This window comes from Notolepis coatsorum (genome assembly GCF_963971535.1).
Source record: "Notolepis coatsorum genome assembly, chromosome: 15".
Taxonomy (NCBI): domain Eukaryota; kingdom Metazoa; phylum Chordata; class Actinopteri; order Aulopiformes; family Paralepididae; genus Notolepis; species Notolepis coatsorum.
Window position 1 is genome coordinate 13,545,760 of NC_140179.1, and position 13,437 is coordinate 13,559,196.

General features: G+C 40.8%; 1 protein-coding gene across 1 annotated transcript in view; it reads right to left on the reverse strand.

Annotated features, from left to right (window-relative positions):
• Positions 1-10,693, reverse strand: part of kcnk2b (potassium channel, subfamily K, member 2b) — a gene marked incomplete at its 3' end in the record, with an annotated part of 127,925 nt that extends 117,232 nt beyond the window's left edge. The window contains exon 1 of the mRNA XM_084330553.1: positions 10,379-10,693. Within this exon, the coding sequence (XP_084186679.1) occupies positions 10,379-10,567 (189 nt within the window). The 5' untranslated portion in view covers positions 10,568-10,693. The remainder of the gene's footprint in view (positions 1-10,378) is intronic.
• Between the last annotated feature and the right edge of the window lie 2,744 nt (positions 10,694-13,437).

Below are 13,437 nucleotides of genomic sequence, written 5' to 3' on the forward strand. Positions count from 1 at the left end.
CACGCATTAGAGGAGTAATCACCTGCCATGTATTCCTCAGACTGAGGGTCAAGGGAAGGTGAGTGGTTTCAGATGCTGAATGCCCCAAAGGGAAATGCTTTTAATCAACTTAATTTACTTAAGAAGAAGGGAAATCTATAAAAACATCAGTCAAGAAGATGAGGTCAGACAGTGATTGTTTAGCCATAGGGATTGAAATCAGTTCAGATTTAGGGTTAAATATACTGTAGTCCATGTAAAATATACTGTAGGGTGCTGTAGTACAGGTTAAATATACTGTAGGGTTAAATATACTGTAGTACAGGTTAAATATACTGTAGTACAGGTTAAATATACTGTAGGGTTAAATATACTGTAGGGTTAAATATACTGTAGTACAGGTTAAATATACTGTAGTACAGGTTAAATATACTGTAGGGTTAAATATACTGTAGTACAGGTTAAATATATTGTAGTACAGGTTAAATATGCTGTAGGGTTAAATATACTGTAGTACAGGTTAAATATACTGTAGGGTAGGGTTAAATATACTGTAGGGTTAAATATACTGTAGTACAGGTTAAATATGCTGTAGGGTTAAATATACTGTAGTACAGGTTAAATATACTGTAGCGTAGGGTTAAATATACTGTAGGGTTAAATATACTGTAGTACAGGTTAAATATACTGTAGTACAGGTTAAATATACTGTAGGGTTAAATATACTGTAGTACAGGTTAAATATACTGTAGTACAGGTTAAATATACTGTAGTACGGGGCGCCCTCGTGGCGCATACCATAGTGCCTTGCGCACCTACGCGGCCGACCCGGGTTCGATCCCAGCTCCCATCGTTATTTGTCGCATGTCCTCCCCACCTCTCCTCCCATTCGCCCTCTCCTCTGTCGGTCCTGCGTGACCAATAAAGCTGTAAAAATGCTAAAAAAAAAATAAATAAAATAAAAAAAAATATATACTGTAGTACAGGTTAAATATACTGTAGTATAGGTTAAATATACTGTAGTACAGGTTAAATATACTGTAGTACAGGTTAAATATACTGTAGGGTTAAATATACTGTAGTACAGGTTAAATATACTGTAGGATTAAATATACTGTAGTACAGGTTAAATATACTGTAGGGTTAAATATACTGTAGTACAGGCTAAATGTAATGTAGTACACGTTAAATATACTGTAGTACAGGCTAAATGTACTGTAGTACACGTTAAATATACTGTAGTACAGGTTAAATATACTGTAGGGTTAAATATACTGTACTACAGGTTAAATATACTGTAGTACAGGTTAAATATACTGTAGTACAGGTTAAATATACTGTAGTACAGGCTAAATGTACTGTAGTACAGGTTAAATATACTGTAGGGTTAAATATACTGTAGTACAGGTTAAATATACTGTAGTACAGGTTAAATATACTGTAGGGTTAAATATACTGTAGTACAGGTTAAATATACTGTAGTACAGGTTAAATATACTGTAGGGTTAAATATACTGTAGTACAGGTTAAATATACTGTAGTACAGGTTAAATATCCTGTAGGGTTAAATATACTGTAGTACAGGTTAAATATATTGTAGTACAGGTTAAATATGCTGTAGGGTTAAATATACTGTAGTACAGGTTAAATATACTGTAGGGTAGGGTTAAATATACTGTAGGGTTAAATATACTGTAGTACAGGTTAAATATGCTGTAGGGTTAAATATACTGTAGTACAGGTTAAATATACTGTAGCGTAGGGTTAAATATACTGTAGGGTTAAATATACTGTAGTACAGGTTAAATATACTGTAGTACAGGTTAAATATACTGTAGGGTTAAATATACTGTACTACAGGTTAAATATACTGTAGTACGGGGCGCCCTCGTGGCGCATACCATAGTGCCTCGCACACCTACGCGGCCGACCCGGGTTCGATCCCAGCTCCCATCGTTATTTGTCGCATGTCCTCCCCACCTCTCCTCCCATTCGCCCTCTCCTCTGTCGGTCCTGCGTGACCAATAAAGCTGTAAAAATGCTAAAAAAAATTAAATAAAATTTAAAAAAATATATACTGTAGTACAAGTTAAATATACTGTAGTATAGGTTAAATATACTGTAGTACAGGTTAAATATACTGTAGTACAGGTTAAATATACTGTAGGGTTAAATATACTGTAGTACAGGTTACATATACTGTAGGATTAAATATACTGTAGTACAGGTTAAATATACTGTAGGGTTAAATATACTGTAGTACAGGCTAAATGTACTGTAGTACACGTTAAATATACTGTAGTACAGGTTAAATATACTGTAGGGTTAAATATACTGTACTACAGGTTAAATATACTGTAGTACAGGTTAAATATACTGTAGTACAGGTTAAATATACTGTAGTACAGGCTAAATGTACTGTAGTACAGGTTAAATATACTGTAGGGTTAAATACACTGTAATACATGTTAAATATACTGTAGTACAGGGTAAATATACTGTAGTACAGGGTAAATATACTGTAGTACAGGTTAAATATACTGTAGTTCAGGTTAAATATACTGTAGTTCAGGCTAAATATACTGTAGGGTTAGATATACTGTAGTACAGGTTAAATATACTGTCAAATAATCAAATCAAATAATCAGAAACGACCCCCCCCCCCCCCCCCCTTTCATGCATTCATGATGAAACATAATACCTATGACATAGATGTGATTTTGGAATAGTAGCGTGTACAGGCAAGAAATGGCAACGTCTATAGTAGAATTGACGAATAAGGCTATAACTCAGCATTTCATGAATTACCCTAGACCGCTCTAAAACCATACTTATATTCACCACGGTATAACACAGGAACGTATGGATGGAAAAATTCATTATTTTTCACATATTGAACGATAGATAGGTGATGTCAAATGGGCCATAGTATTGTATAGCTATAATATAGAATATAGTTATAGCTCTACAAACAAGGTGACGCACTCCTATCTTTTAAAGCGTGGCAGTGCTATGACGGGCTCCGTCTAATTCCCGGCGGTCAATGAGTTAACCACTAACGGAACGCACATGCAGAACCTTTTTTATGCATGCAAAACTTAATTCAAAACTCTCAGAATGTTACCTTTCAAAAGAGACCTTGTTCATGCATGTGCTATAGGTATAAAGTATAAAGCTAAGCTTTGCAAAAAAAAAGTATGCAGTCGTCAAAATCAAAAACAAAAATGGCCCCATTTTGGGGGTAATGCTTAACTCATTCACTGCCAACAACGAGTATACTTGTTATTGGGCGGCAATCGTTGAACGCCAACAACGAGTATACTCGTTATTTGATCGTTGTTTCTTTTATTCGATATTTCTATTCATTACAGGCACACGGACTCTGGGTTAACATCGGGAATCCTCATGAGAATGTAAAAGTGCAATACCGGCCGCATCACGCTAGACGGCGGTATCAAGCACCCTTTATACCCTTCTATCTTTCTCTGTGGGACGGCCACAGGTCTCCGGTTTCATGTTTCCTTGTCGGGCGAGGGCAGCCGTTCTGCCGGTTCCATCGATTTGCGTCAAATATCTCCGATCCATATGTTGTGGTGGATTATGCCGTCGACCAAATGGACATTGGATATACCAGATGGCGATCAAACAATTAGAATATTATTTTTGGAATACTCCCGATCACAGGTAAGGACGTTTTGATGTAAACTTTAGCTTGATCCTGCAATGCTTTCATACCGATCGGGCTGATAACCGTTTTTAGTGTTCAATGCGAATGCCGCTACTGACAATCAGATAATCAGATAATCGCTGATGAGACTGGACGAAAAATATTCCAATTATTTGACGTCGATCTGCTAGATCCATTTCCCGTTTGTATGACGCAATAAACGCCGAAATCATATTGATTATTGCATTTCGAAAGTGATCCCAATGCACTCAAGTGTGTATCTAAACCCACGTTACAATATATTACTGCCGGAGGATTATCCCAGATGCACCGAGCGCCACTTCCGGTTTGGTTTGGCTTGTAACTCGTCCGACATCCACCAGGCGGCGGTATTGAGGCGTTGCAATATCAGACAGGGTCCAGCTGCAGCAGCGGAGGAAGGCTGGATGAATTATGAATGCCATCGCGAATTTTTTTTATATTGATCCAAAAACGAGTTAACTCGTTTCTGGCGCACAACGCATGGAGGGCAATAACAAGTATACGCGTTTTTGGCGCACAATGTGTTAAGAGTAACTGCACACTACATCATCCCTGAGTGGAACATGGAAAGCCAAACTTTCCCCCACTGTACCGAAAACTGTGGTTTTTGTGTACCGTTACACCCCTAACCATGGGATTGTAAACCAGTCTGGGAGTTCTGAGGCTTTCAAATCTTAATGTATTTATTGTACTCTGGATAATAAAGAATGAATGAATAAAGTGTTGCATTACATAGCAGTTCTCTAGACACTCAAAGCACTTTACAATTTAGAGCAGAATTCACCATCCAATGTGTAGCACCCAACCTTGAGAGACGCCAGCTCAATGTCTGCCATAAACCAGACACAGAACACACTACACAATGGGCCTCATTTACACAGGGTTCCCACAGACATTGCTAAATGAAATTTAAGGACTTTTAAGTATTTTTCATTTTCAAGGATGTCACTCGAAGGATACAATTCACTTTGAAATGCTGTTTTTTCTTTGCATATTCTTGGCCTGCTTGCCAGCTAGAGCATCACACGCGAAGAAGAAATGAGGAAAAGCAGTTGGAGCGCACGAGACAGCGACTCGTCAGATTTGATTAAAACGGAATACATTTTTTTTTCTTGATTCAGAACAATTTGATCATGGATGAACAAAACATTCAATACGAATGGTTGATTTGAATTTCAAGGAGTTTTTAAACACCTTGTAATATTTTTTGCTGTTTTCAAGGAATTCCGGGCCTTGACTTTCTTATTTTTTTTCTTACATTTTGAGCACTTCAAGGACGTTGTGCGAACCCTGTATGTCGGTATGTGTAAACGGTTGAACGTAAATACATATTTGTTAAATTAGATTTAGCTTGATACATGAACATGAGGCCCAGTGTCTGAAAGGCTCGGGGGACAGTTGCAAACAGGCACTAGAAAGTGTCCAGGGCTACCTTGTTCTGACAACGACAGTAAAGGGGAGGGTTGTGGGGGGGGGGGAAGAGGGTTTATTATTTGGGGGGGGGGTCTGTTATAACTGACATTGTCGTAAATATTAACACTTTCAGTGCCCACCACGACATAACACGTGTTATCAGCCCAATGCCTGAATGCCCACCACGACAATTAGCGCGTTATTTTTTTATTAGCGATCTGAATTCATATTTCATCAACCGAGTCTCCCGTTGGTATGCAGCCCCTGTAGGAGCTCATATGTGAAAAAAAAAAACCTATCGTCTCCCAGATGCACCCTTTTGGAATGGACTCAATGAAAATGGATGAGAAAAGAAAAATGCGGAATCCACATTTTACTTCTCAGGCATGTAACCCGAGCCGATCGGATTCATTGTGGTCCCTCAGAACAGCGTGGAATACATATGTACAGTATGTAGCGTTGGATCAATAAAAGCGATCGATTTTTGGAATGGCGATCAGGAATTGGAATGATGTTTTTGGAGAACATCTGATCTGAGGTAAGGAATCTATTTTACAAGTCTTGGGATAATCAGAGTTGTATTCGCTGAGATCTCAGCGTTTGCCCTATGTGTGATGTGGATGTTTGTGCGCGATCGCTTTGAGGAAATCAGAGAATCGATTTTTCAGATCGCCTATATAGCGTGCATACGTACATATACTATCGATAATCTAGCGTTTATTTGAAAACGATTCATAAATAGGCAGAAAAATGACAAGGTTTTTATGTATTCTAGAATATTCCAGAAAAGGGCGATTATCATGGAATATTTATATTTTCCTTGAAAACGAGGGCTTTTCAAAATGCTATAAAACGAAAATGAACCGATAAAAAAACAATCCGCTTCGACAATGTTGACTGGAAAACGAGTCATTGATAAGCGACGGGCAGATTAGACACATAGCCATAATTTAAAACATAGATTAGGCGTTATTAACGCTAACATTGAAGTGGATGGTGGGCATTCAAGCACTAAATCGTGCGCCCCCTGCTGGCACTGAAAGTGTTAATACTGTCATTGTTATTTTTCTTGTTGTTCTCCTCTTGATACAGAGGCCAAATGTTTATGCTCCAAACACTCCAATGCACTTGTCTCAAGGGAGGGGGAAGGGAGGGAGAAAAGAGGGGGGAAAAAACCTATTCAATGTAAACTGTTTGCAAAATTGAGAAATGCAAATAAAAATATATTGGAAAAGAAAAGAAAGTGTCCAGGGCTGAGGATATACAGCAGGGGGTTCCCTCTGTTTTCAAAGTGGCTCATGGACAGAGTAGAGGAATACTAGCCCCTAATACTAAGAATGCGATTCCAACTGTTTTTAGTTATTGTGTGATATACAATTTTAGCTATAGGTTAGTCTTCTAATGCTTTAAATGTATGTGTTTTGTGTCATTGTCATGTTCATTTTTGTTGTGGCCTAACAGCCCTGGGACCATGACGGAAATAAGGGTCTTACTCTTTCTCATGTTATCCTTTGGATCCTTGTTGTGTTTTTAATCCATCAATAAAATAAAATCAACCTGGCTCCCGAGTCAATTCATTCCCACCTTATAGTAATCAGGCTTTTTTAACCCACTACAGAAGGTTAACCCTTTCACTACCACACTACTCGTCTGTAGTGTGGCAGTGAAAGGGTTAAAGGAAAACTCCAACATTTTGGGAAATTAGCTTACCGTCTTCTCCAGAGAGAGAGACAAGAAGATAGATACCAGTCTCCTCTCTGTGCGTTGAGTAGAAAGCTATCTGGCTGCACGTTAGCCTAGCTTAGCACAATGAATGCAACATGACTGGGTAGCCTTCGGGAGAGGTGTTAGTTGGACAATGACTAGGCTACCCAGTCATGTCCGCTTCCATTCATTGTGCTAAGCTAGGCTAACATGCAGCCAGATAGCTTTCTACTCAACGCACGGAGAGGAGACTGGTATCCATCTTCTTGTCTCTCTCTGGAGAATACGGTAAGCTAATTTCCCAAAATGTTGGAGTTTTCCTTTAAACCTGGCAGTGCTGTTAACACTTTAATCGCCGAAAACGCTGGAACTCGTCTTTCCCCGCCATGCTCATTCTGCCGAAGACGCCGTAACACGTCTTTGATATCAATATTTCAAAAATCTGTGATCGAAATCATATTTCTCCTCCGGGGACCTGAGATATACTGCTGAGCTCCACTCAACTGTCTAACGGTTCAAGAGCGCCATCTGGTGGCCGATCGGCAGATCGGCCAACAGGAAGTGACGCGCCAAACAGGAAGTGCTCATCCATATTTCGTCCGGGCACTCGCGATCGTTAGCCGGACTCCATCTTGACACACTGGATAATCAATCGCTCGCCCTAACTCAATAAACAACGTTATTTGGACGTATATAGTATTATACAACCTGGAAATGGTTCATCTAGATCAACATCCCATAATCGAAAACTGTCTACGCCAAGCTGATCGTCCAACGGCGCGAGGAAGATACGGTAAGATCCAGCGTTATTTTCCAACGTTTCCAACTTTACTAACTGCTCTGATGACCATATGACCCACACTAGATGAATGATATAACGTTGCCCACGGAATTATAAACGACCCCCCGCCCATCCGGTCAACATCAGATGATACGTAGTAACTTCTAGAAGTACCTCCAGTTGAAATTTTTTATCTGGCACCGATCGCTACCAAACTGTATTTGATCATCAATATAATGCATTTGGGGCTATAAATCAAGTTCTGGAGAAAGCTGCAGAAAACGAGAAAAACATACTTTAGACCAGTGTTTCTCAACTGGTGGGTCGCGACCCAAAAGTGGGTCGCGGGGCCATTTTGAGTGGGTCGCGGATGTGTGTGTAAAAAAAAAAAAAAAAAAAAAAAATTATTTTTTATTTTTGACTTTTTTTCACTACCTATCTTTGTGAAAGTGGCTTCTCAGCTCTGGTCCAGCTGAAGACAAAGCGGAGGAACAGATTGGACATTGAGCATGACCTCAGAGTTGCTTTGTCTACCATCACCCCAGACTTTGAGACTCTTGTCAGGAGCAAACATCATCCCCAGTTATTCCATTAGTTCCCTGCATGTTAAGCTAAGAAGTCTGCTAAGAAGGATATATTATTTATTATTATTATTTTATTTCATTGTGTTTTTAGCCCTTAGTTGCACTTTTGTTGCAACCCCAGTTATCCCCTTAGTTCCCCCAAACGTAGGTCTGTTATGTTAAGCTAAGAAATCTGCTAAGACGCATTTTATTTATTATTATTTTATTTCATTGGGTTTTTAGCCCTAGTTGCACTTTTATTGCAATCCCAGTTATCCCATTAGTTCCCCCAAACTTAGGTCTGTTATGTTAAGCTAAGAAGTCTGCTAAGAAGCATAATTATTTATTATTATTATTTAATTTCATTGGGTTTTTAGCCCTAGTTGCACTTTTGTTGCAACCCCAGTTATCCCATTAGTTCCCCCAAACGTAGGTCTGTTATGTTAAGCTAAGAAATCTGCTAAGAAGCATTCTATTTATTATTATTTTATTTCATTGGGTTTTTAGCCCTAGTTGCACTTTTATTGCAATCCCAGTTATCCCATTAGTTCCCCCAAACTTAGGTCTGTTATGTTAACACTTTGACTGCCTAAAAACGCTTTACAGCGTCATTGCTGGCCATGCTAAAGTTGCCGGGGGACGCTGTACAGCGTCCTTATATCAATATTTCAAAAATCTGGAATCGGATTCATATTCCCCCTCCGCTGGCCTGATATCCACCAGCAGGACCCACTGAGCTCTCTGGCGGTTCAGGAGCGCCATCTGGTGGCCGATCGGCGCAACCGCTTAACAGGAAGCGCAGTAGAGGTTTTGCTGGTCGGCCCTATTACTTCCGGCCACTCGGTATAGGTTCCGGCACTCTAGCTCGTCACTCTACATAGCGATCGATTGCCAATAACTCGATAAACAACATGATTTGGACGTATATACCATTATACAAGCTGGAGATGGACCGGGTAATAATATATCCCATAATGATAAAATTTCTACTCGACGATGATCGCCCAACGGCGCGCGGAGACTGGGGTGAGTTTCAGCGTGTAACGTTACCATCTTCGATACTAACTGCTTTTATCAACATTTGACCCACATTAGATGATTGGTATAACGCTGCCCACGGAATTATAAACGCCCCCTCGCCCATCCGGTCAACATCAGATGACGTGTAGTAACTTCTAGAAGTACGTCTAGTTGGAATTTTTTATATCGCGCTGATTGCCATCAAACTGTATTTCATCATCAATATAATGCATTTGGGGCTATATATCACGTTCTGGAGAAAGTTGCAGAAAGAGATGAAAACATACTTATACATTAGACCATACTTTACTATGAATATGTGAATGAAAAAGTTTAACGTTGCTACACAATGAACAATACATATAGGACTTTGAATGGGCCCTAATAATGGCAATGTAGCAATAGAATTTAAAAAGTTATAGCCCTGCAAAGAAGGGGACTTTCTCCATAGACAAATAGCGCTGGCAATCTATGGTATATCATTAATTTAACCCAAGGCAACCAAAGTGTTAAGCTAAGAAGTCTGCTAAGAAGCATAATTATTTATTATTATTTAATTTCATTGGGTTTTTAGCCCTAGTTGCACTTTTGTTGCAACCCCAGTTATCCCATTAGTTCCCCCAAACTTAGGTCTGTTATGTTAAGCTAAGAAATCTGCTAAGAAGCATATATTATGTATTATTCTTTTATTTCATTGGGTTTTTAGCAATAGTTGCACTTTTGTTGCACTTTTTTGTGTTTATTTTATGTTTTGAAAGATTGCGTATTACTGCAAATATTTTTTTTTTTACATAAATCATAGTGGTTCAAAATGTTGGGTCGCGACTTAATGACTAAGGAAAATGTTGGGTCCCGAGGCTAGACCAGTTGAGAACCACTGCTTTAGACCATATTTTAGTATGAATATGTGAATGAAAAAGTATAACGTTGCTACACCCTGAACAATAGATATAGGACATTGAATGGGCCATAATAATGTCAATTTAGCAATAGAATTAAAAAAGTTATAGCCCTGCAAAGAAGGGGAACTTCTCCATAGACAAATAGAGCTGGCTAGGGATGGGAAATTATGAATTTAACCATGGCGATCAAAGTGTTAACAAGGTGTTAACGACGCTGCGCTCTTGCAGTAGTCGAGGTGCGATTTGTAAGAGCTGGATCCGTATAAAAACAGGCGAAACAGAAGTGTCAGAAGTGTTCTCCACCCACCTTGACGAGAGCCTCCAGCTCCGAGGAGTTGACGCAGCCGTGGACCGTCAGGAAGTCGAGCTTCTCGGCGAGGATGGCCAGCTTCTGGGAGCTCTCGTAGGGCTGCTCCAGGGCGCGGAACACGGTCGCCCCGACGATGAGGTAGAGGACCACCAGGAAGAAGATGGCGGACACAGTCTTCCACCGCATGACCGTGGTGTGGGCGTAGTCGTCGTCGTCGTCCGGGTAGTTCAGAGGCTTGGCTGAGAAGGACAGGCGGGGTTTGGCGTTATGGGCGGCGGACTTTGGGTCAAGGAGATCGGGTGCGGCCACTGTGGGAACGAAATTGTTTGCCGTCACTACTAGTTTCCTCCCCCCACGGCAGGGCCATAACAGGGCTAAATCAGTGTATATCGTACTTAGTCATGACGTGTATTTCTCCCAGTGGTCTCTCTCGTACAGAACGGTGTAACTATGTCAAAATATTCATCTCTGGTGGTGATCCAAGGGAACCCCTTACATTTTGTGATCGAGGGCTGCTTCATTAACCCTTTCACTACCACACTACAGAAGGTTAACCCCTTCACTACCACACTACAGACGGTTAACCTTTCACTACCACACTACAGAAGGTTAACCTTTCACTACCACACTACAGAAGGTTAACCCCTTCACTACCACACTACAGACGGTTAACCTTTCACTAACCGTCTGTAGTGTGGTAGTGAAAGGGTTAAGGGGCTGTGTGTGTGGTGCCATGTTCAGTTGAGTTTTCACACCCAGGTGATGTTTATATTCTAGCATATAGCTAATATGTCTGAACTGGAAGCCTCGATTTGGCATGAGGTCTCACACAAGTATTTTATGGGTCCAGTGTCGGTGCCCCTCGGTAATAATAGTAATGACTAGAATGGTGTGCTCAGTAGAGCGCAAATTGCAACCAGGCGGCAGCCACACATTTCTCCTCTCTCACAGAGCAAACACGGCACATTACAATATTTAACAAATGCAGACGCAAATGTACTATTACACACACTACTAGAACACTAGCATGCTATACTATTACACACTATTACATAGTTATACTATTACACATGCTTTTAATGGTTCCCCACTTCACGCCTTGGGCGCAAACTGTGTTTTTAATATAGATGATTTAATTTCAATGTTTGACTCGACTTGTAAAAACATTTTAGACTCTGTTGCACCTCTCAGGTCCAAACGCAGCAAAACACTCCAAACACCATGGCTAAATGACTCCACGCGCGCTCTCAGACGCACATGTAGGCGTGCGGAGAGAAAGTGGAATAAGGATAAGCTCCACGTCTCCCTCAAAATCCTACGTGATATGCCTATCTGCATATCAAAATGCTGTCAAAACTGCTAAATGCGAATACATCTCCAATTTTATCTCTACAAATTGCCACAAGCCCCAGATTCTTTTCAAAATTCTTAACTCCCTCATTAACCCCCGTGATGTCTCCCCAGTTGTGCCATCATCTGCTCTCAGACCAGTTCTCATTACAGCCTTCCCAGCCCCCCCCCCCCTTCTCCCCTACACTCCCTGCCTGCTGTTTTTGAGCAGTTCGAGCCTGTCTCTCCCTCCACTCTCTCTGACATAATTAAACACTTACGGCCCACAAACTGCCCCTTAGATAGCCTTCCCTCTCGCCTTCTAAAAGAAGTGCTCGATTCAGTCTTGCCCACTATTCTATTGCTGGTAAATTCCTCTCTCAGCTCTGGCTGTGTCCCAACCGCCTTTAAACATGCTGTGGTTCAACCCCTGCTAAAAAAGAAAAACCTTGATCCCTCTATTTTATCTAACTTCAGGCCTATTTCCCAATTACCCTTCCTGTCAAAAGTCCTGGAGCGAGCAGTTTACCTCCAGTTAAAACTGTTTTTAGATATTTATCAAATCCACGAAAAGTTTCAGTCTGGCGTTAAACCGTGCCATAGCACTGAAACAGCCCTCCTGAGAGTTCAAAATGATCTAATTTTAGCTGCAGATTCTGGAAATCCCGCCATTCTCGTGCTTTTAGACCTCACAGCCGCCTTCGACACTATAGACCACACTATCCTACTGTTGCGCCTGGAAAAACATGTTGGCATCACAGGCGTCGCCCTAAGCTGGTTTAAGTCCTACCTGACTGACCGGAGCTTCTCAGTCCAGCTTGGAGAATTCTTCTCTTCAGCAGCCCCACTTACCTGTGGGGTGCCCCAGGGGTCGATACTGGGCCCCTTTATTATATATGTTGCCCTTAGGCTCAATAATTGCAAAGCATAATATGTCCTTCCATTGCTTTGCCGACGATGTGCAGATCTATTTACCCCTACAAGCAAAAGGCAAGGTCACATTACAACCACTGTTAGATTGCCTGGCTGATATTAAATTATGGATGAGTGCAAACTTTCTAAACTTAAACGAGCGCAAAACAGAGATAATTTTATTTAGTAATGATTCACCTGACCCTACAGCCATTGTCCTAGGCCCCCTGGGCTCAAATATCCGCTCCTCTGTCAGAAACCTCGGAGTAATCTTCGACAGAAATTTAAAATTTGATAAGCAGGTTAGTTCGGTGGTCAAAACTAGCTTTTTTCACCTCAGACTCCTAGCCAAGACCAAACCATACCTCTCCCAGAAGGATCTGGAAAGGGTGATCCATGCCTTTATCTCGACCCGGCTGGATTACTGCAATGCGTTGTATGTCGGCATTGACCAGTTGCTGCTCCGTCGCCTGCAACTGGTACAAAATGTGGCTGCCCGCCTGCTTTCCGGTACCAGGAAACGTGACCACATTACACCAGTTTTGGCTTCTCTCCACTGGCTCCCCGTCCGTTTCCGTATTGATTTTAAACTTTTACTGACTGTTTTTAAAGCACTACACAGGCTGGCTCCACTGTACCTAGCTGAGCTCCTACATCACCCCACCCCATCCAGAGCCTAGAGCCATATGAAATCCGTTTTTATTATTTTCCAAATTCCATTTTATTTTTTCCCAAATTCCGTTTTTTCCGTTTTAATATTTCAGAATTCTGTATTTTGCTTTTTACGCTCATTTTACCATCAGAAATTGTGTCTA